This window comes from Amphiura filiformis, chromosome 1 (assembly GCF_039555335.1).
Source record: "Amphiura filiformis chromosome 1, Afil_fr2py, whole genome shotgun sequence".
NCBI lineage: Eukaryota > Metazoa > Echinodermata > Ophiuroidea > Amphilepidida > Amphiuridae > Amphiura > Amphiura filiformis.
Genome location: NC_092628.1, coordinates 82,905,705 through 82,929,261, shown reverse-complemented (window position 1 = coordinate 82,929,261; position 23,557 = coordinate 82,905,705). Strand labels below are relative to the sequence as shown.

The following is a 23,557-nucleotide window of genomic DNA, read 5'->3' as shown; positions in this document are numbered from 1 at the left end:
CGGGTATTACATTGAGAGGACTTGGAACATTTCATTGATAAAGTCTATCCTAAAAGTTCCTTTATGAATTTTTAAAATATAATTAGGCTAAGAAAAACAGATAAACAAAGTAAATTGTTTCCTGTAGGCAGCACACATTTTGTTTTGGGAAGTAATTTTAGCAAATAACATTTCATTTTTTGAATAAGAAAAATCTTGATTTTTTTTTCTTTCCATACACATAATGCTAAAGCAAAAAATTTATAAATCCTGTCACAAAATGTATCTCACATCTTGCCTTTGGCAAACATATTTATATAACCTCTATGAAAAGAAAACATTTTTTACCCTTGCATACACTGTTTTGCATACTCTAATATATTATTAATTGTTACATAAACTTAAAATTTGTGACCACATACTGTTAACTACAACATACAAAATAGTACTGATAACAAGTTATTCCAGATGAAATCCATACACCCCATATGGAACACATGACCTTAATCTTCCATCACATATGAGGTGTGTAAGATTAAGGTCATGTCTTCCATAGGGGGTTTATGGATTTCAACTGGAATAGCCCAATTCAAGGAAGTATGCTTCATCATGTAACCATACACAAAATTAGCATATTGCCAAGACTTCACTAGTTACATGAAGTTACATTCAAGCCAAAGAAAACATTGAGAACCCAGCTACCAATCCACTGTTATAAACTACAGCCTGTCTCAAAAAAAATTGTGCAAGTGAAAAGCGCCCTCTTTGGCAATTAGAAAATACCGGTGTGACATAATGCTTACACCAACGTCAAGGGCGTAGTCTTAGCTCTCAAATACTGTTTGTTCTGTTAAATATGCTTGTTTTAACCTCGAGATGCTTACTTAACAACGAAAGGGTAAAATCACAATTGTGCCACTTTTACAAGAGGGCTGTACATGTAAATCAATGATAGCATCAAGTTTATCAAGAGTTCCTTCGTGAAATCAAAAGAATGCATCAATAAAACAAAAATACAAAATTGTTTTTACTGTTTTATCATGATACAGGTACTAGGTATAATGATTCTCTTTTTCCACTTACGACAAATTAAAAGATAAATAAATTTTTTACATTCTGCTGTCAATGATTTATCATGGTAAATACTGTTCTCTTTGTCACTCAAGACATGTTAAAAGACAAATACATATTGCACACTTATAGGTTAATGGAGGTTAAGTTCATGAAATTTGACAAATTAATGAAATTAGACAAAATAATGCATGTGCGAGATGTTGATGCGTCTAGAAATGTTGATGTCTAAACGCATCAACATCAGCTATCATTGATTTACATGTACAGCCATATTCCCTAGTAAAAGTGGCACAATTGTGATTTTACCCTTTCGTTGTTAACTAAACATATCTCGAGATTAAAAAAAGCAAATTGAATAGAACAAAAGGTATTTGAGAGCTAAGACTGTGCCCTTGACGTTGATGTAAGCATTTTGCCACAATGGTATTCTCTAATTGCCAAAAAGGGTGCTTTTCACTTGCACAATTTTTTTTTAGACAGGCTGTATAGGGATTTGAATTGGCAACTAATATAAATATTATACACTGTATTAGAAATAATAGAAAAGTTTACCACACAACATGAGAATACAACATTTATACTTGAAAGAAAAGTTATAAAAATCACATATAAACAAGAGGTGCTTGGGTATGAGGGTGTAGTTGAATATTTCCATGTTTTTTTAGAAATATATCACCCAAGACCCAACCAAGTAAAATTATGACCATTCAAGGACATTTAATTATCAAATCTTTACATCATGATAAAGAAGTTTTAATCAGCTTTACTTTGATGACCAACATGTATAAGAAAGCAAAGTACAAGTTGTAACTATTGGCTATTTACACAGAAAAGAATATATAAGAATTTGAACCACACAGTCATGTAAATCAGTTCATAAATCATTTGGCAACATTTTCCTAATTTTTATGTACAATGAATGTATACATAATTATAAACTGTTATTGCATATGTGGCGTGATCAAGCAAAAAGATTGAATATGATTGTCAACTATTATTGGCTCACTTACATAACTCATTTACACATACACATAGTAAACCCAACATTTTGCTTAAGGGGGTACTACACCCCTGGCCAATTTTGTGCATATTTTTGCATTTTTCTTAAAAATTATAGCGCATTGGTGACAAGTATAATATGTATATTATAGGGGCAAGGACTACAACAACTGCACTGAAAATTCATCAACTCAAGGCAAGTAGTTATTGATTTATTGATCAAATATTGGTTTTCCCTCTCTTTTTTTTTTACTGTAACTCCACAACTGTTGTCTGTGCTGAAATAAAACTTCCAGTGCAAGTTTTGTAATCCTTGCCCTATAATATACATATCTTACTTGTCACCAATGCGCTATAATTTTTGAGAAAAATGCAAAAAAAATAGGCACAAAATTGAGCAGAGGCGTAATACCCCTTAAGGGTAGACGAGGTATTGTTGGTCGAAGCAACCTAAAAATCGATTTTTATTATCTAGATCAATATATTATTGAAAATTAACACCTTGATGTTTTGCAAAAGTTAGTTCTACAAATCGTATACTTTGCAAACTTGCTTAATTTATTGTTGTTAATGAGTTATGTATGTTTTACAAAAGTGTTGTTGTTTCAGCCCTCTTTACAACGTAACTCAAGAACCGCAGCACCTATAAAAGTATAGCTGTGATATTTTAATTCTTCTACACGCTCGCTATGAATTGAGCAATGCAGTTTTTGCCAAAGCTCACTACCATTCGTAAGATGCTGTGAACTACCAAATCACAACAGTTTAAAATAATTAATAACCTTAAAGCAGCATCAAAAGTGAACCAACAATATTATTGATAAGATATGAACAGCTATATGTATGTGGTCTTTGAACAATAGAAAAACAAATGAAGCTGCATATTCAGAATCTAAAAGAAAATTAAAAATCACATTATTGACATAAATTATTGTTTGATTGCATCACATTATAAATCACATTTCGATTTCATATAAATGATTGTATTTTTTAAGAAAATATTCTAAATCAATTTCATGATGATTCATGATGCAGAATCCAATCTGCCTCAAAAAACAATGTCAAAATGTTTATTTTCTAGTGTTGATGATTAATCTCTATTATTCCACAGCATGTCCTTCTTAAATTACATCAGTACAGTATTGAATAGACTGATTGATTTACATTGTATATTCCTATTTCTTTTTACAAATTACATCACTATTCGCCAGCGAAGTCTTTTGTGTAATCCGATTATCACAATGTCCACTGGATCACGCTTTTGAGTTCTGCACCACGATCGAAATGATCGCAACACAAAGTCTACGGCATGTGCTACCAATTCCAAAAGGTGTGTGATCCAGTTGCCAAGGAGTTATGTAACCACTTTGCTGGCGAATTGCTTTTATGAAGGAGCTATATAGCTACCCCAACTGGATGGCAAGTAAATAGTTTGATCAAAGTTAACAGGCAAAGTTACTTAAAACACACTGTGTGTTTTATATGTTAATGTGATTACGCGTCATACATGTATATAAGCCATGTGTATAAAATTGAATAGCCCATACAGTCAGTGTAACTTCATTTGTACAGTCAAAGTGGAGCTTAGAACTGGCTGTCAAGTTTTAAAAAAAACCTGGAGAAGCAAATATTTTTCAGTGCTATTTTGTGAAATTTTTGAGAAAAATTGCCCTTAAAAGCCTATGTGTTTTGAGTCCTGGTGCTGCAAACCAAAGATACATAGCCCGCAAATTGGAAGCAGCTGACGTCAAAGGTCAAAGCTGGTAATTCAATTTGAGAAAGTGCTGTGATACAGCACGAAACGTCATTGAGGTATGTTAACATCACCTTTATTTGGATTTGTTTACGAACATATTCATATAAGAGATACATAGCATTTGATTACTTGAGAGTGTTGGAAAATTGTGCTCCCTTAGAAAATTTTGATCGGTACGCCACTGATAAGTTTTGGTAGGTAACAGCACTTGTATCATGCCGAGGGTCGTCTATTTTTCTCATGAAGCCCTGGCATAAAGTCTTTTTATTTAAACTGTCTTGTTTTTTTAGTATCTGATTGTTTATTTTGCCTGTTATCTTTAATCAAACTATATTCCATTCCAGGATATTCATTCACAGTTTTGCACTACAGCATCATATGTTTAAGGGATCTAAAATGAGCGTTTATTGCGTTTCGACAGTATTTTTTGTGGGACATGAGAGCACCTTAGACCTATCGAATTGCATTCTGAATACGAAGAATGTCTTTCTGATATCAAATAATTTTCATTTTTTGAAAATCACAATATAATACAAATTTTATGACAAATTATAAAAAATTGATATTTTTCAAAATGTTGATATATAACAGTCCTCGAAGTAAACTATATAAATCTAATGATATATTCTTAAAGTGTATGTAGCAGGAGGAAAAGCCGACGGTCAATTGAAAATTTTGACCTTTCATATTGAAGATATGGATTTTTTCCCAAAAAGACCTAATTTTTTTGGTGTTTTGGGAAAAAAATCCATATCTTCAATACTGAAAGGTCAAAATTTTCAATTGATCGTCGGCTTTTCATCCCACCTACATACACTTTAAGTATAAATCATCAGATTTATAAAGTTTACTTCAACTACTGTTAAATATTAAAAATATCAATTTTTAATGATTTGCCATAAAATGTGTATTAAATTGAGAATTTCAAAAAATCAAAATGATTTGATATCAGAATGACATTCTTCGTATTCAGAATGCAATTCGATATGTCTGATGTGCTCTAATGTCCCAAAATAAATACTGTCCAAACGTTCATACCCCAGCCCTTAAGTGCTGCAATATCAAAGCCAAGTTGAACAAATTTCAACTCCCTGCAAAGTTCAGAAATTCTAGACTTCTGGACTAGACTTCTACTATGGAAGTCCGGCTAAAATGTATTTATAGGTAACATTTATTAGCCCTAATGAGCTATTTCAGTTAAAATCCCAACCCCTCATGGAAGACATGACCTTAATCTTCCACACAAGGATGTTGATTTCAAATGGAGTCACCCATTTAGGTATATAATACCATTTGAAATTGACACTCCCAGTCAAGGTCATGTCTTCCATGAGGGTGTACTGTACTATAACAGGTTTCAACTGGAATAGCCCAATGTGGACTTTATACCGTAAATGTGGGCATTTTTGTGCCCTTATTTTGCCCTTGAGCAATTTTAGACACTTTCATAATTGAATACCTGAATACTCCAATTTTTTTACAAAAATGAGTTAGACCCATCATTTTATTGCCAGCAGACTGTTCTTCCTTGTGTGTGAAGATGAGCCAAAATCCTCGCTCTAAATAGTCTTTCATGTACCCTTAATCATGGTTTTCATGGAGTTGGGCCCTTCTTCCACAAATATTGGGTTAAAGAGGAATTTTGTTCATCCATGAAATCTGCTTTTCACTACAATAAACTATCTTGCTAAAATATTGCATGCTTCTACTTGTGCAATTAATGAATTTCTGTAGCTATTTATAACACATCTGCTTACGGAACTGGTACTTGCAGTATATTAGTGGAAGAAGGGCCCAACTCCAGCTCGTATTAAGACCTGTACCGTTGCCATGAAAACATCATATATAATTTCGAATGTATGTTAAATTGTATGTTCATGTATTGAAGGTTCCCTGAAGATGAAAACATTCTGTCTATAAAACTTTTCAAAATATTACGTTTTTTCTTAATATCTCAAAAACAGTTTTGATGGAGTTGGGCCCTTCTTCCACTCAGGTATTCAATTGTTTTAAATTCACAATTTTCAACTTCCTTACTATGACCAATTTACATAAGGAATTTGTGTTGTTAATTTGGTAGAAACTGTTTGGATCACAAAAAGTGTAGCACAAAACTGTCAACTTTTACAGTACATCAGGCACAACACAAAGCATATCCCTTTGCTTACTTTCTGAATAATGCTAGATACTCATTTACTCTATTCCCAGTCCCTACAATGTAACCATGGTTGAAAATAATAGGTTTCCTAACATGACTACCCACCCTGTAGTTACCTATGTGGTTACCCAAGAGGGGAACCCAAAGCATCTCCACATGTACTTCAGAGCAGTGCATGTAGTAAGCTATGGATACTCTACCAAAGCTACTACATAGCTACTTTTATGGTCCCACTAATTATTAAGGCAGCATTTATGTCATATATTTGAAAGATGTTTACTCTTACAGAACCCCAATCAGGTGCATAGCATTTGTCTCCATGATTTGTCAAATAAATAGCCATTAAAATGAAGACCAGAGAGGGTGTGTATGATCGCCATACACGATGCCAGCAATCGTCAAGGGTATTTGTTACAAATGTAACCTTTGGTGACTTGATAATGCCATTCTAAGCCATTTTCAAGAGGCAGGTGGGATGATGGTAGAAGAACATGCCTGGTAAATGTCCTGCAAAGGGAAAAAATTAGGAAGAAATTATGAGTTACACAGTTTGTGAGATTCTCAATTGAGTCATATATGTCTTTTAAAACACTCCCCAAACATGTAAATGATTTACTGACACATTCAGAGTGTGCTCAACAGTTTGGTTCCCCATAGAGGAGTGTAACTAGATTGGCGTCCTATTATCACATTGAAGCCCATCACCCAAACATTCTTATTCCAATCTGGATTCTAGAAGCAAAACTGTTTATCATACCCACCTAGGTTTCATTTATCATTGAGGTATAGGACTTTTTATTTTATCGGAGAAGAGCAGGTAGGGCAACTACTTGATTATATTTTTACATGTTCATACTACATACTCTGAAAATTTTAGAAAATTCGCACGAGTCCATTTTTTTTAAAATCACATTTTTGTTCCTAAAATGCGGGTTATAGTGCCCTCAACGGGCACCCTCTTCATAGGACTACATGTAAAGACCAGTTATAGACAAATGGCTTTAAAATAAAATGGCCTCGTGTGAATTTCCTCAAATTTGGCATATGATGTAGATTTAACATCTGGAATGTAATGCAAGTGATGTCGTTGCTGCTCTTCTAAATTCATTTTTAAAATGTCCGCCGCAGACCAAGGTGTACCACTAAGGGAAACATCAAAGAATACCGCCAACGGGATATATTTTAGTATCTAGTCAGTGAGTGTATATTTATACTTTATATCTAGTCAGTGAGAGCGTATTGCGCAAGCAAGATACGCGTACACAATGAGATACGAGTATAAAGGCGAATTGCCTATATGGTGTGCATAAAATGCACGCGAGACGGAATACGCGGAACAGTCATCCAATTTTTGTAATGCTTTTCCTTTTTTTGCAACAATGCTTAAAAAATTTAGCCACATATTTATAAAGTGCAATAACTTAAGCATGTAAGATCAACAATTAACATAGTAATTCACAACAGCATGCCAACAAAGTGAACCACAAAACCAGCCAAGCTGACATACATTATGCTCCAGAAAAAAAACAGCTGACAATCAAACATGTTTTATACACTGGGAGTAATAGTTGCCATCACACAATGCAAAACAATGTGAATAATACAAATTACAATATAGAGGAAAGCCCAGGGTGGATCAAGGGGGTGAGGATAGACAAATTGAAGAAAATAACTCAAAATGTAAAAGACAAAAGACAAATCCCATTCAGTCAAGGTCCATTATATTTCTTATGTGGAGCTTAAGCAGGAAGTAGCATGCTCACCAAAAAAGTTACCCAAGTATATGTGGCACAAGGTGTGGCCCCAGTTCTACCTAATGATTATAGTCCAGGGTTCTTAGCCCAAGGGCCCAAACAGCAATAAAGCAATAAGCAAATTCTACACATTTAAAGAAACAATGCAAATTAAAAGATCCCACAGACAACATACAGTGATTGGTTTTTAATATGTCATCTAACCTTAAAATGATGTTTATGTTAAGGCTCTTTGGCATGAACGAGAGAATGTGGCCATGAAAGACCACTGCCAAGTGGGACATGAGACGAGGGGAAAATGATGTGCCTTACGAAAGATCTGCATGAAATTAAATAAACAGAAATGAAAAAGTGAAAAAGGTTAGTAATTTCTTACATAACTAAAATGCAGATTTGTCTCCTTCCGGTGAAGACAAAAATTTTATCAACAAGTTCTAGGCCAGACTTATTACACTGTGGATTGATACACAAAAGTGGCACACAGTCGGTTTTTACACTCGGTGCTTGTAACTTTGCATTGTTTAAGGTCAATAAATGTGTGCAAAGATCAAAGCAAGTTAGGCAAGTAGATTTCTAAATGGACTTGCCCAAGGGGTGAGTGGACATTTCACAATTCTTTGAGGCCTCCTCCGACCTTGATCAAAATGACACATGTTACACACACAGCATCCTTTTATTATGATGCTGCAGTCATATTTACACCACGGTTCAAATTTGGTGTTCAGCCTCTGGCTATTGAAAGCAATAAACCATATGCTGTGCAAATTGTAACAAGGCTATTGCTTGCTCAAGTGTCAAACTTTGCTTCACCTCCCATTTGGTAGTGATGTAGCCGTGTATTTCACTACTTGCAGCAGTGCACGCTAACCTAATTCCGCAGAGTAAATGTTATACACACATATACAAGGGCGCTTTGTCGCTTGCCACATCACTACCAAACTCTAAGTGCAACAAAGTATAATTAAATCAGAGCAATAAGAAAAATCTAACCTGTAGGCACTTATTAATTAAACAAAACATATGGATGATCATGCAAAACTAGCATAAATACCATTAAAAGTTCAGTATCTTGTATACAAGTTGATGGACCAGTTGATCAAAAATTTAAAAAAGATTAGTGCCGGATTACACGCATCCACATTCCTAGTCTACCAGTAACCAATTTTATATTCTGTGCTGAAAACATTATTTTCAACTTGCATATTTACATACGTAACATGGGTATACAGTATCCAAACGGTAAAAAATAAATCACAATTGAATGGTCAATTTGCAGGAAAACATAATTCGCACAAAAATATATCAATCAAGCATTGGATGACTTTTACAACTATAGTATAAATAACACATGCACAGGTTTATATTTGGGAAATCAGTTGACTTTATCTTAACTATCATATTTTTCAGCTGCTGATACATACCCTTCCGGTCCCTGAACAATATGTGATATACTCTGATCCATTCATGTCAACTGAGATCATCATCAACTTACCCAGTAATCAAGCATACTTTATTGTTGAACATTTACAACATCCCTATAGCATACTTGGTTACAAGTTATGAGCCTTTACAATGCAAACTTTCTTATGTATTGTACTTTCTTTGTTTTCTATATTAGCCTTTATCTCATTACACACTAATTACTGCCATTTGGCCCGATTGGATCAAATACCATTACTTTATGTATGTAATTACACAGTAGCTCAAACATAATGCCCTGCATAATGCATTTGCTCAGGCTAAATATAGGAAAATTGCTAATTTCGTGTTCATTGTGGAACTCTTGGTACACCAGCAACTTCACCCGTAACAACACTACGGCACAGCTGCAACATTTCAGAACTGACCAGTCACATTTGTGCAGTGCAATATCACATGTTCCTGTCTGCACCCTACGTTGTATACGCCACAAGTACGTGGTGGGAAAGTTCTACGATGAATATGAAGTAGCTTATTTTCCTATAATATTAAAGGTTATTACACTTCTTACATATTCATGAGTTAATGGTACCAATTGATTGATCAATAGTGTCCGACACAACAACAATAGATTCAGCTACCACAGCTGATCCAGGTAAACAGACTGTTAATCGGTTAAAATTTGCTTCTACAACCTCAATCCCAGCATCAAAGTTAAGAACCAGAATTAAATTGCATGTCAGACCCTTATTGAACATAATATTTTCACTATGATGCTACTGTATAATAATGAATCTTTTTTCTAAACTTGATATTGGAATATATATTCAGGTATATTTTCAGGTATATTTATTAAAAACACTCAAATAGCAGCCAAAATGGCTGAATTGCATGGTGAATTACAATAATTACAATCAAATTTATATAAAGAAATGCAAATAATAATAAAATACATAAAACAAACTTGGATTATTGCACAATACATACTCAATGAAAATTTTAAAAGGTACAATCAAAGAATTAATAAATAGCTATAGCTCATACTCAACCGAACTCACACCAACACCATATCTCAAACACATCCCTGCACACACACCCACACACCCACCAACATCCACTGATACACACCCACACTTACCATTGCACACAAACTCAACCAAATAGAATATCAATGTGACGGCATAATAAAAAGATATGATAATATGACAACATGACAGGAGAGGGAATTGCACTAAAAGGCTTGGACTACCAAATCACACCAGCCCTTCCCATCCATCCATTCCCAAAAAAATGATTCAAACCAAATCACTAGATGGACAGGAGAACACTAAGCATGATTCAGGAGTTCAGCCATGTATGGAACTGGGCTTTCCTTGAATCTTTTGGTTTTCCACCTGTAACTCTTGACTTTAGGGGGCTTTCTTAGGGTCATTGAGGATGAATAGTCAGTGGCAGGGAACCATCTGGAGAATTTTTCAGATGCATGTGCTTTGGAGGCAAACTCCTTGCAAATCTGCAGTCTACGGGAGTGTAGAGGCTCAAGATCCAGAGTTGCAAGGGAGTCGGAGTAAGATTTATACTCCTTTCCAAGGAGCAGCTTACATACACGTTTCTGAATTCTCTCCAGACGGTCCTCCTGGCTCTGAGCGAGACCTGCATGCCATAAGGGGCTGCATACTCTAACACTGGTCTCATATAACCTTTGTAGACAGAGAGGATTTCACCTGCGTTGAGACCTGCTTCTTTAAGTTTGCGTAACATGAACATTTTTCCATTAGCTTTGGAATGCATATTGGAATGTTGGATAAACGAAGAATGATAAATTACCATGTATTTGTTTGAATTAAAGATAAATGAATAATTGGGACCATTAGCTCATAAATATGTAAGAGATGTACTAGACTCTGGGTTTGGGTTGATAGGTTTGTAGCAAGTAACTCAGAAAAACTAGCTTGCCTTATTTCCACACTACCCAATGTAGAATTTGTATACTCTTACCTTCCTTCTCCTAAACCTAGAAATATTCTCCAATTTTCCCGTGCACCGAAATCATAAGGATTTTTGTATATCTGTAACAAACAACATTTCATAAGGTTATCAAGGTTGCACCAAATCTAGCTGGATATCATTTTATTGTTGCATTTTACATGTTTTTTGCCATTGCGTCAAAAATGTAGTGTAGCTACAAAATGTCAATAAAAGAAACTAAAGTCCTGCATAAAGTAGAATAGAATGCAGTGTTATGACAAAAATATGCATGCAAAAGGGTCAACATATATAAAATATTGGCTCTCACATGGACCACAGCCTGCCTGACCCTTCTGCCTTTTTACAGTTTCAACTGTGTCATTAGCAAAATTATTAATGTAATTTACACAATAACAGCAACTATGCAATTTTGATTTTAAGCTAGTATGTTTTTGATCATAAATCAAAAGTTGTATTCTACCAAAAATTAGTACTTTGACCTTTATCATAAGAATAATAAAACCCTTCTGGACTGACAGTCAAAGATTCTCATACCATTCCTTGGTGAAAGTATGCATAAATTCACTACATTACCAACACACATTTATCAGTCAACAAGTAGCTCCTCAAACCATAATGCAATGCTTTTAATTAAATAGAGACAGAAACCACACAACACAATTCAGGTTTAAAAAATCACACAAGAATCAAATGTTCTGATCCTCTTGATTAAGTTGTACACATATTGTTGGTCGCAACACATAGTAGCGTAGAGTGAATTTTCTAAATTTTCTGTTTTACATAGTGGCGTAAATGTTTAGAGCTAGCTTTATCCTATAATAGTTATTCCTTTTTAACTATTAAAGATACAGTTTAATAGTTTGAACCTCAAACTTCAACTTCAAATGGAATCGGGCCACTGAGAGATAACAGTGGAGGAGTATCGACTCATTTAATACTAATAGTAACATACCATTCAAACATGTTTTTCTCAAGAGCGTATTTTGTCCTTCATGTATGCCACTATGTGTTGCGACTGACGATAAGAACTGCACACAATAAATCAGTGAGAATCTATTAACAACTTTTTTATCCACTCATCGACAATTCAAGAAATTCTCAGTTGACTCGTTACTCACCACATTAACTTTTTTTAATCGCTTCCTCTCATCATCATTGATATGCTTTTCTACACTAGTTTCTCCTCTACATATAAGCCTTGCATGCCAGGCTGTAAGGGCACCTAATGCTATCATGACTCCTATACACAGAAAGAATTCCAGGCACACAACTTTATGATACATCCCATCACTGAACGATAAGCCACCCATGTTTTTTAGCTTCTCTACTGTTTCTGGTGAGAGCGTGGTGCCATTTGTCTGTTGAAAGAAAATGAAAGTAAGTTGGTTAAAGTGAAGGTGAGTCAAGCCTGCATTGTTTACAGGATGGAGTATCCATCTCTCCTTAGTTAGTGATTAGGCCAGACTCCACTGTGAAATGTTGCTGTGAGGGATCGCCACACCTCCTCCACAGCAAGTCTATTACCTTCCTAGCCTTTACGAATGTGGGTACCCATTTATACACTTGGGTGAAGAGAAGTAATCAAGATAAAGTGCCTTACTCAAGGGCACAACGCGATCGCGTTGCCAGGGCTCGAACTCACAATCTTCCGATTATGAGTCGGAACCCGTTCCACTCAGTCACTGTGCTCCCAAATGAAGGTATGATTATTTAATTTTACACATTTTGAAATGTTCCTGAAATTGGGAATCAAATTTGGCATATTCCAATTGTCCATTTGCGACATTAATGTGCTAGGGAAGTTGTAACACTGCTGAAACTGGCCACATATCCAGTTGCAAGCGTTCAGTCTTGTTAGTAAAATCTCACCACAAGACCTTCATTAAACAAGAAAACTTAAAATTGGCCTGTCACATAATGCTACACAGCAAATCCAATACACATACAGCTATGCACATGGGTTTCCAAGTTAAACATTCTTATTTATATGGGCACCTAAATAGTACTATTTGATGTAGGGACTTACCTGTGTTGCTTTATACACTTCAATGGTTTTCAAAAGTAAACCACCTGAAAAGAAACTATAGAAGGTTTTCTGCAACAAGAACAAATTGCGAATATGTTAATCTATCTACATATAATAATTTGGTTCTATAAATACATACCGTATTTCGTCAAATAGTCGCCCCCCCCTCAAATAAACGCCCCCACCACTTTTTTCAACCAAGATGTTTAAAAAATTCCGATATTTCCATGCTATCTTGTGTAGTAAGCTTACCAAGTTGCCCACATGGTCAATAATAGCGTCAATAAATGGATCGTAAACCCGGAAGTGAACCAAAAGTCAGTGTCAAAAGTTCATAGTTCGTCATTTTAGCGTGACTTTTAAGCTTACCTAATGATTTTAACGGGAATTGTCTTGCTAAAAATGACCTCTAATAAACCCCCCCCCCTTGGGAAAATGTAACGCCCCCGGGGGCATTTATTTGACGAAATACGGTAGATACATCTGCATAAATCAGTTATTATAGTTAGACATCATTTCACAATTCATTTCATTCAGCTGCGAAGCAGACAAATTTCTACATTTCTACATTCTAAAGTGTCTCCATGTACTACGATTTGAAGCCAAAGCGGTAATGGCATCTAGCAGTAAAAAGTTGTGGAAGTCCCCCAACAGTTTTTGCACATAAGACAAGTGGGATGTTCTTTGCCATCCAGGTCTTCTTTTACAATGCAATGGGATGTAGAGAGCATATCTTTGGCAAAGTTCATCATAGTTCATCGGCATAGTTAGACAAGAAGTCCAAGAACATCAAGTTGTATATAAATTTAATTTTGAAAAAATTTTAATCATTTGAATTGAACCTAATACCTATAGATTTCAATCTTCCGCTCTTCTCCAGAATGCCTATGTGGCTCAGTTGGCTCAAATGCAGTGCTGGTATTAAGGAGGCTGTGTACTCTCAGACATGCATGTAGTAAAAGTGCAATAACTTTGTAATTATTCGCAAGACATATAAAAGTATACATTTTTATGAAGGCAAGACATCAATAAATCTTAATATAAATACAGATTTGGGGTAAAACAACAATTATGAAGAAAATCACAAAACGTGAGTTTTGGCAATATTTGTTAGGTACATCATAACAAAAAACACTCTTTCCAAAATATTTTATTTTGTTTTTAGCTCAATCTTGAGGCTCCATTCCAAAAACGTTTTTTTAATTTTTTTGATATTGGCCTTATTTTTTTGAGATATTGACCATAAGGCATCAAAATTGAACTTTTTAAAATTCACAAGCGCCTATTTGCACAAAATGATGCCTAAAATCGGAAATAGACCAAAATATAAAAAATGAGAAAACCGTTTCTTGAGTCGATCATGCTTTTTACGATGATCATATTTGCTTACCTATAGATGCTGTATTTATTGAGTTATCGTGTACCTAAATCGTCATTTTACCGAGAAAATGAACATTGAAATAATGGCCGTTGAAGTTTAAAGTGGTCACATTTTGCACTTTCATCGAATCTCGCAGGAGAATGCGGCAGTTTTTATTTTTCTACCTTACATTACATAAACATCGGGTAAATCCACGGCCCCTTGAGAAGTTTGAGCGAAATCCATTCATATTTAAATCGGAGGAAAGAACTTGAAAAAACCCACATTTTATCAGCTAAAACGGAGCCATTTGACCACTAGGTTTTTGTGCTTCCGTGGTGTTTCCATAAGATGCGCCCGCGATGCAGATAAGCGTCGGCGTATGCGTAAGCGTATTTGTGCGTTAACAAATTGCGCGACACGTGAGCCACATGAGTGGAATAGTGAAATAAAATCCTTAAAATATTGCAGTTGGAGTTTACAAATCTGGATTTTCATTCCTTGTATTTATAAAAAACATAACAAAGTACAAACATATCAAAAAAACTCAATTTTGCGAAAGAAACAATGTCTAGAGTACACAGCTGCCTTAACTGGTTCAAATCCAGCCAGATGAACTGGTTTTCAGTTGTTGGGTTTTTTTTATCCTATCAACTAAGAACTAAGTATATATAATAATTTTCAAATTCAACTTTTGTTGTCGACTCTGCATTATCGCACAAACAGAAAAGCAGGACCCCTGATAAGTTTTAGCCAGCGTTTATAATCACCCAGGATTTACTCATGCTCAAAACAATTCTCAACCCAGATAGGGGTGCAGGGATTCTGTGCAACCTCCTGTGTATGCATGTTTCAGTAAAGAGCCTCTAGAGTGACTGCCCTTTGCAAAGGGCAGATCTACTTGACTGACTGACTTACCTTGGCATCAAAGAATTCTTCTGCAAAGATATCCCACACTGATATACATACATAGAGTGTACCTAACCACATATAGATACAAAATAACATGAAATAACGGTGATTGAAATGGCCAACACAATTGTTCAACCATGCTGTGATAGAAATGGTTTAAAGTTAAGGAAAATCATCCAAACTTTGATGTCAATGATGATATAGATGGAAAACATGCATTTAGAGTACTGGACTGGTAAACTGAAGGTCCTGGGTTCAAATCCTAAATGGTCAGTGGATTTTCTTTTGTTTTCTACCAATCTTGTTATATTGAATGCTATTTTGGAATATTAGAATTTTCCTGCCTGATTCAGGTTTTCATACTTCACACAACGGTTTGTTTGATTGAATTGCACCACTAACAGGGAGCCAGTTGGTACAGCAGTTGTTCTCTCACCACTGAGCCCTGGGTTCAAGCCTAGGCTGCACCCAAGGACTGTGTGTGTACTTGGTTTATCCCGATCCATGCTTGCTGTTGCATGTTTTCACTGAGATGTCTGGTTACCTCCTGCTTTCAGAATTGGTGATTAAGTGTTTGGTTATCACAAACTTGCTTCACCCAATGGAATTTGGGGAGCTGCACAGATAATTGGTGGATGTTACAATCTAAGTGCTGATAGGTTTGCGCCAGGTTCGGCTGCAACCGGCATAGAATTTTTTTAAATGTTTTCTTGCATTTTGAGCATCCGCTTATTATTGTAACATTCAATAGTGATAATAGTTACTATGATGACCGGATAGCCTTTATCAACGTACAGAGCAACTATTGGCATGCATATGCACAGAAGCTAATTTGAACAGTCATGTATGTGCCTGTGAGTCAGACCTTAATGCAGTCTTTTTTTTCTCTTGGAATACATCCTTTCCTTACTCACAGCATTACCTCAACCCTTACCCTAACCGAAAGGAAATTACTATCAAACACAGATTACAAAGCCTACAAAGAGTATTCTGGAATTATGCCCAGCTTGTATCTTGTTCTGAAGTATATACACATACTATACATATATTTTTAATGATAAGGATACGACAATGATGATCCATCTTGAGGATGCAGTGATTGCAGACACTACAGTGGTGGGTGCGAGGAGGCTTGGGACCTACACATCGCTTGCATATAGTAGCTACATTTGTATCTGATAAGATCTGTAACAAATACAAAGAATATTATTAGAGAGTTAGAAATACAAGAAATTTAAGTACAGCAATTTCAGCAAGTATTACATTTAGTGTTAATTGAAAATGCCAAAGTTGTGTTTGTTATGAGCTGATTTACCAATTCAATCTTGTATGTTCTTAGCCTTTTATACCATGTGTTTTCAAATAACTGATGCAAAATCATTAACCTCATTCATAACCATCACTCCATCTGTGTCAGATATTCTTCTTTTAAATTTGAAAACAAAATACAATTTTAACTAATTATATTATAATGATCTTTCATTTTCCCTACACAAAATAAAATAGCTGATTAAGGAAATATTGCTAGCAACCAATCACACCAGCACAGAATCATGCGATATCCAAATACGGCGGCCAGTGCCAGGGTAAATTGTTCAAATGCATATAATGTCACACAACATGGTCATTGTAAAGCATACTTATGTGCTACATCACAAGACGCAGTCATTATACTTTTTCAATAACCTGCATTTGCGCTTTAATAATATAAAGGGCACTTTTTTAAATGTGTAATACATTTCCATAGGCTTATATGGATGACAAATAGTGTTTGATGTTGCTTTCATGCTAGTTATTATTTGTCAATATCAAATATATCAGGTATGCTATTAAACTGACCTGTGGTGGTTCACCAGGTGGGGTGGTAACTCCCTTGTAGTAATGAAAGACTATGTTAACCAGCAGCCAATGTCCAAAGATCCAATGGAAAGTGATGACCCCAAACTGACCACGATTCCAGAGGTATGGTAGAAGAATAATGTAGAAGAAACTGACTACATATGTTGTCAATACCACCACTAAGACAACCATAATCTGCCAATGCAAAGTAGAATTCATCAAAAATATTAAATGTGTTGCACTCATTGTTGGCCTTGCCTCAATAACAAAAGTACAGTTGAACATAATTATGTAACAATGATTGTGATGTTTTTGGTGCTTTTTAATCAAATAGTTTTAAACCAATGAAAATAGATAATCTGACAATAAGTCTGTACAAAGCAAATACTGCACTAGGATTTTGAATCTGCAAGATGATTCAAATAAAGATTAATACTCACTGGTCCTATTTTTCTACTAAGACGATCCACAATCCAAAATATTGGTTCCATAGCTGTATCCAGCACAATGCTCTTAGATGTAAAGGAGTTGTAGGTCAAGGCACGTAGGCTAAATCTGATCATCCTAAAGTACTCAAGGATCTTCTGACAACATGTTCTGTGAACCTTTGATTCAACAGAATGTTGATTGTAGTCACCTCTCCCCATGGTGAGGTTGGTTGGCTTCTTACGTTGGACAGAGGTTGTCTCATTCATTGGTAAGCTATATATGGGTGAACAAGATGACAATACTTATAAGATTAACAAACTTAAAACACTCACTCAAAACCTATTTTCCAACCCAAATTACAGAGATATATTGGGCTATTCCAGTTCCAGTACAGGAAAAGCAAATTAGTGTTTTCTACGGGGAGAAAATTGACTGGAACTGAAAGGCCCTGTACAAACCGATAGGGATTTCATGAGGGTGTCCCCTTTGTTGAATAACGAGGGTGTCCCCTTTAACACCACAGATTATATATTTTTAAGCAGTCGTGAGAAATGGGTAAGTACACTGGATGGAACAACCCCGACCGAGAGAATGATGTATGCCAGCGTCAGCGTGTGCGTATGTTACATGATTAACGCAGAAGTGAATCCAACCATGCCAACACACAAGATTGTATCCAAGGTTGTGCGTTCGCATTGTAGTTTGAAATACGCTATATATTCTGTCGGTCGGACATCCAGGCATGAACCGGCTGACAATAGCACTGCAGTGAAAACAACATTCGCATTCACTGAACTCTGGAGTGCATCACAAGCTATCACACTATTGTGCCAGGTTCGACTCTCTGCAAATAAAAATATGCAATAAGTTGTTTTCACTCCAATGCATGAATGGATGTGACGTGGCCCCGACCGAGAGAATATATGATCGTGTACAGCTGTTGAAAGCTTTGTTCTTTCAATTGAAATGGGCAAGTGCAATCATGGCCATACATCGCTGGAATCGCATATCAACACACTTACTAGATAACATACATGTAGTATAGATGGAACAACCCTGACCGAGAGAACATGCAAAACTTTCGCATACAAGACTCAGTCTTTTTCATGACATAACTCATGTCATCAAAAACAATATATATTGACTCGGTCCAACATCCGGGCTATCTCTAGTCTCAGGCCCAAACTGCATGTGGCTCACGGTTTGTTATGAACAACAGAAACCGGCTGTGAAGGAGGCTACATAGCGATGTTGTTGGAGTGACATTCAATTTCGGAAAAAACGACACTCGACCATGGAATTTAATTTTAAGTTTGTCAGTATATAAATGGTAAATCAAGTAAGTTTCTTCCACTCAGAAGACTTAGAAATGGTTGTTTGATTCCACTGACGATCTTTGCGATCGAAATTTACATAACACCAATGACAGAAATCATCAACAAAAATCGAATGTTTTCACTCGACCGTGAGTCGCATCATCAACCGGAAGTGACGTGGCACAGACCGACAGAATACATTTTATGATAGTGTCCCAGTTTGGCCAAAAAATTAAATTTACCAGTACAGTCTAAAAATTCTAGACTAAAGTCTAACTCTAGGCAAAATAACTAATTCTCGATCATGAGAAGATGTATCTCTGCGTCAGCGTACTTTTCATAGAATTAGGGGTTCATTCATACATTTTCATTACTAAACGGCAGGGTTGTTTGATTTAAATCACGCCGATTTAAATCACTGATTTAAATCAACTTTTTTTCATTTTTTACCATTTTTGATAAATATAAGTACATTTCTTTCTTAAATTGACTGTTTTACTTCATTCCTAATGTTTCTACAATTTTTGGATACAATTAAATAACTCTGTGATGTCCCTTTATCTCTATTGCTTAAAATTCATTTTCAAGGTGCAGAATTCATGAGTTCAACAGGTTTTTCCCCATGATTTTACCAAATTTTTTCTTTGAAATTTTTACACGTAAAAACATGTTTTGATTTTTTTGTAAATACCTGGTAGGATTGTGCATATGACTAGCATTTCACTGGTAGTCTTTTGATTTTTCATGGGGTATAGCAGTTCTTGGAATAAAAAAATCAAAAAAATCGGACTAAATCAAAAAAATCCGATTTAAATCAAATGAATCCCATTTTTTTATTTATTTTTTTTAAATAAAAAAAATCAACAACCCTGCTAAACGTAAACGGTTGTTAATGCCCGAGGGGCGCGGCCGCTAACATTATTAAAAAACATGATTTTCCTTGCATTTTCCTTACCCGGCGATCTCATATCCGGGACACCGGGCAAAAGCGCTGTTTAAGCCCGGCTCTTGACCAATAACGCGTGCGAACTACATGACCGAACCTTGACCTTGCCCAGCCCACAAGCGGCTAGGGGACGCAGGGGTAACCTTGTCAATCAATGGTTATTCTATTGTCCGCCAAAGTTTAAAGCCAGTGACATCACCGATACGTTTATCCATGATCAATCCAATCGATAGGCAATTATCCCACCAACGGTAAATCGACTGCATGGTAGAGCACCACTGTGCGAAATTGACCAAGTTTAACTCGTGCACATAAACTTGCATGGAATAAAAGCTAAATAAAATATAAAATATTACAATTTGAAATGAAATAAAAAATTAATAATGATAACAATGAATAGTTATCACAATGTTAAAATAATTCATTCATTCATTTTTTATTTCATATATCACAAAACATATACTATATTAAAATAATAATATTGGCTACAAGCATCATCATCATCATCCATCATCATCATCATCATCATCATCGTCGTCGTCATCGCCATCATCATCATCATCATCATCATCATCATCATCATCATCATCATCATCATCATCATAATAATAATAATATAAAATATTAAAATTGTAAACTTTCAAACTTTATGTTATAAAGTTATGTTAAATCATTGGTCATTTATTTATAGCCTATAGTATAAAGATACCACATAATCTACATTTTAATGTGAAAGTTGAAAGCCATGATAGTTGAACATAATTCAAAATTGAATAAAACAGTATATAAAATAATAACAATAATAATATTGCTACACTAAATATATGAGAATAAATAAATACGTATTACCGTACTAAAAAGAAGAAATCTTACTATTTCTATACATTTGAAAACACATAAGATTTAATATCCTGCTTTTTTTTTAAACCAAATAAACGTTTGCAACTGAGATGTAGGCCTAGGTATTTTCGTCTGAGATTCTCAAGTTATATAACAAGTTTAAAATATTCATTCTGTCAGTGTGCGGGACATTAACAGGCCTACAAGATGTTACGAAATGGTATATTTAACATGTTTAATTAATAGGCCTATGATAAAAAAAATGTTTTTCTTTAATTAAAAAAAAATCCTGTATTATTATAGTATATAATATTATCATCATTTTATTATTATTATTATTTCGGGTTTTTTTTAATCGTAATAAAAATAAATTAAGTCATGACATCCTGCTGCTGAATCCAGCCTACGAGGTACCTGGCTGAATCGTTTTAAGTTTTAAAGCATGCCGCCATAGCTCATCCACGATCTTGATCCTATTTTTATCGATATACATCGATCACTTATCGGATTTTAATCAAAATCCTGTATTATAACAAAACATTTTTTGTGTTTTTTTACTTAAAAGTGTTGGACACAATAGATGAAGTATTTGATTGACAAGGTTACCCCTGCGTCCCCTAGCCGCTTGTCCCAGCCCTAGCAACGACATGTATGAGCAATTATCAAAAGCTGTGTTTGCGCCGTAAGCACAGGTCTTTGCGTGGTACGCTCGACGCAAATACCTGTGCATACCCAAATTGGCTCTCATGATCGAGAATTAGATATTTATGCCTACGGTACTAGTATTAGTAGCAACAGTTAGTGATGCATGACATTTTACATGTCACTTGACTTACTTAGTTTTTAGGCCCACATTCAATGAGCGACTGTGTAAAGTTTTAGGGACCATTAATAAAATGAAAGGTTGTAATAGATAGCAATGAATCACATAAATCTTATGTACAACAAAACCAACCTTTAACACTCAAAATTTACCAGTAATCAATCATACAATTTTTCTCTTCTTCATTCCTGGTTTTTTTCCGACGTTGTCCATGTACGACGGGCGCTCGGATCAATTAGGGAGACGGCTGGGAAATTTAGGGTTGGGCAATAACAGTTATCCTGGTCATAAGGGGCTGTCCAATAATTTTCCCTGGGGGGCACTCCCACTTTGGATGTGACGCATATGTAGGACTGTTCTGTTCTGATCCCCTTTTCAGCGTCGCTGTCACCCAAAGACCCCATATTTGCTTGCGAACACCCCTTATTTTTCCACTTGATCTGTCACCCAAAGACCCTCACTGATTTTGTTATGGCTTTAAAAAAAATTGTTTGATTGGCGTAATATAAAAAAATGAAATGAAAGAAATTACACACATTTTTTTGTATAAGCTGTAAATCGCGAATGATAAAGGCTTTGGAACTTTTTTTTCTTTTTTTTTAATTTAATTTTTTTTTTTTTTTTTTTTTATTTTTTTTTTTTTTTTAAGTCTAGGGTCGAGCCTCTTTTTAGGGTCGGTCGGGTTACGCCAATCAAACATTTTTTAGGCCCTTACACAGAAATTGAACTAGAAATTCAATGTTCGAAGTTTCTGTAGCTAGTCATGTTCTAACTCAATGAACCAATTTGTTTCTCATCTGGGGCACTGAGTTACTATCTTACTATCACAGGCTTGCAGGGGACCCCGAGTTGCTAAGTCGGGCTCCGAGTTACTATGGGGGCCCGAGTTACTATCTTGGGACTTGGGTTACTATTTTGGAGGCCTAAGTTTCTAAGTTGAACCCCACGATAGTTTTTTTTTGTGTGTCACTGAATTCTGGAGCTCAGTAAATACAGAAAGGAAATGTTCTATGCAAAATATATTGCAGTGGCATAACGGGAGGGCAAACAGGGGAAGCTGCCCCGCCCCGTGGGATGGTGGCCGCCCCGATATTTAACATTTTTAGGCTTTTTGTACTTTTTCCCCCTTAAAATTTATCTTGCCCCCCCCCACCACTTTGCCCCTCCCCTAAAAACAATATTTTGCCAGGGGGAATGGTCCATACAATCATCCCCCAATGTGATGCCTGGATATGGGTTTCTGACCAAATAACCTCGTATTTGCCCATTTTAGCCCCCAAAATGCAAATTTGCGTGCGCTTCCCACGCATCTATTCCACTTTTGCACCATATTTTATCAATTTAGCTTCCAAATAGCAAATTTTTTCGCACGCTTCGTGCAAAAAATGTACCATAAACTGATTCTGTCGCCAAAAGGTGCTGGATTTACTATACTTCAAGAATTTTTTCTGCCCCCCTACCCCCCCCCCCCATGTCAAAAAGTAATCTACGCCACTGGGCTGTGCAATAATTATGAGTCCCCCCCGGGTAAAAATTTCCAAATGGCTCGCCATTGCTTCCCCCCTCCTCGACCTGCTAAAAATTACTTCCCCCTTCTCGGCCTACCAAAAATTCTTTGCCCCCACCCCCCATGCACATGTCAAATTTTTGGGATTGCAATTTACAAATCTAGTGGTCTAGATACATGTTGCGAGTGCATCGAGAAGAAAAAATCGTAGGCCTATATTTAAGCGTTTCCGTACTGTTTTCCTAAGCCTTTTTAGACTGAGCGTTTTATTTAAAAAGCACCCCATGATTGTACACCAAAATCGCTTACCCCCCTCTCGGCTTGCCAAAAATTACTTTACCCCCCCACCCCAATTTTACCCTCCCCCAGGGTTCACGATTATTGCACAGCCCCTAAGAGGGATGTCATTTTCTTTGGCAGGGGGATCATGA

The 23,557-nt window shown here is 35.8% G+C and overlaps 1 protein-coding gene across 3 annotated transcripts in view; it reads right to left on the bottom strand.

The window, feature by feature from the left end:
- Window positions 1-21,849, bottom strand: part of LOC140154929 (palmitoyltransferase ZDHHC16-like) — a 191,682-nt gene extending 169,833 nt beyond the window's left edge. Inside the window, exons 1-10 of one of the 3 annotated variants that reach the window (XM_072177600.1) lie at window positions 21,772-21,849; window positions 17,706-17,967; window positions 17,266-17,460; window positions 16,494-16,611; window positions 15,433-15,566; window positions 13,155-13,223; window positions 12,247-12,486; window positions 11,138-11,208; window positions 7,925-8,039; window positions 6,187-6,473 (exon numbers count right to left, since the gene is read on the bottom strand). In XM_072177600.1, the coding sequence (XP_072033701.1) occupies window positions 7,943-8,039; window positions 11,138-11,208; window positions 12,247-12,486; window positions 13,155-13,223; window positions 15,433-15,566; window positions 16,494-16,611; window positions 17,266-17,460; window positions 17,706-17,967; window positions 21,772-21,785 (1,200 nt within the window). In that variant the 5' untranslated portion in view covers window positions 21,786-21,849 and the 3' untranslated portion in view covers window positions 6,187-6,473; window positions 7,925-7,942. Of the gene's footprint in view, window positions 1-6,186; window positions 6,474-7,924; window positions 8,040-11,137; window positions 11,209-12,246; window positions 12,487-13,154; window positions 13,224-15,432; window positions 15,567-16,493; window positions 16,612-17,265; window positions 17,461-17,705; window positions 17,968-21,751 lie in introns of all 3 variants that reach the window. The other 2 variants (XM_072177593.1, XM_072177608.1) reach the window with 2 other exon arrangements.
- Between the last annotated feature and the right edge of the window lie 1,708 nt (window positions 21,850-23,557).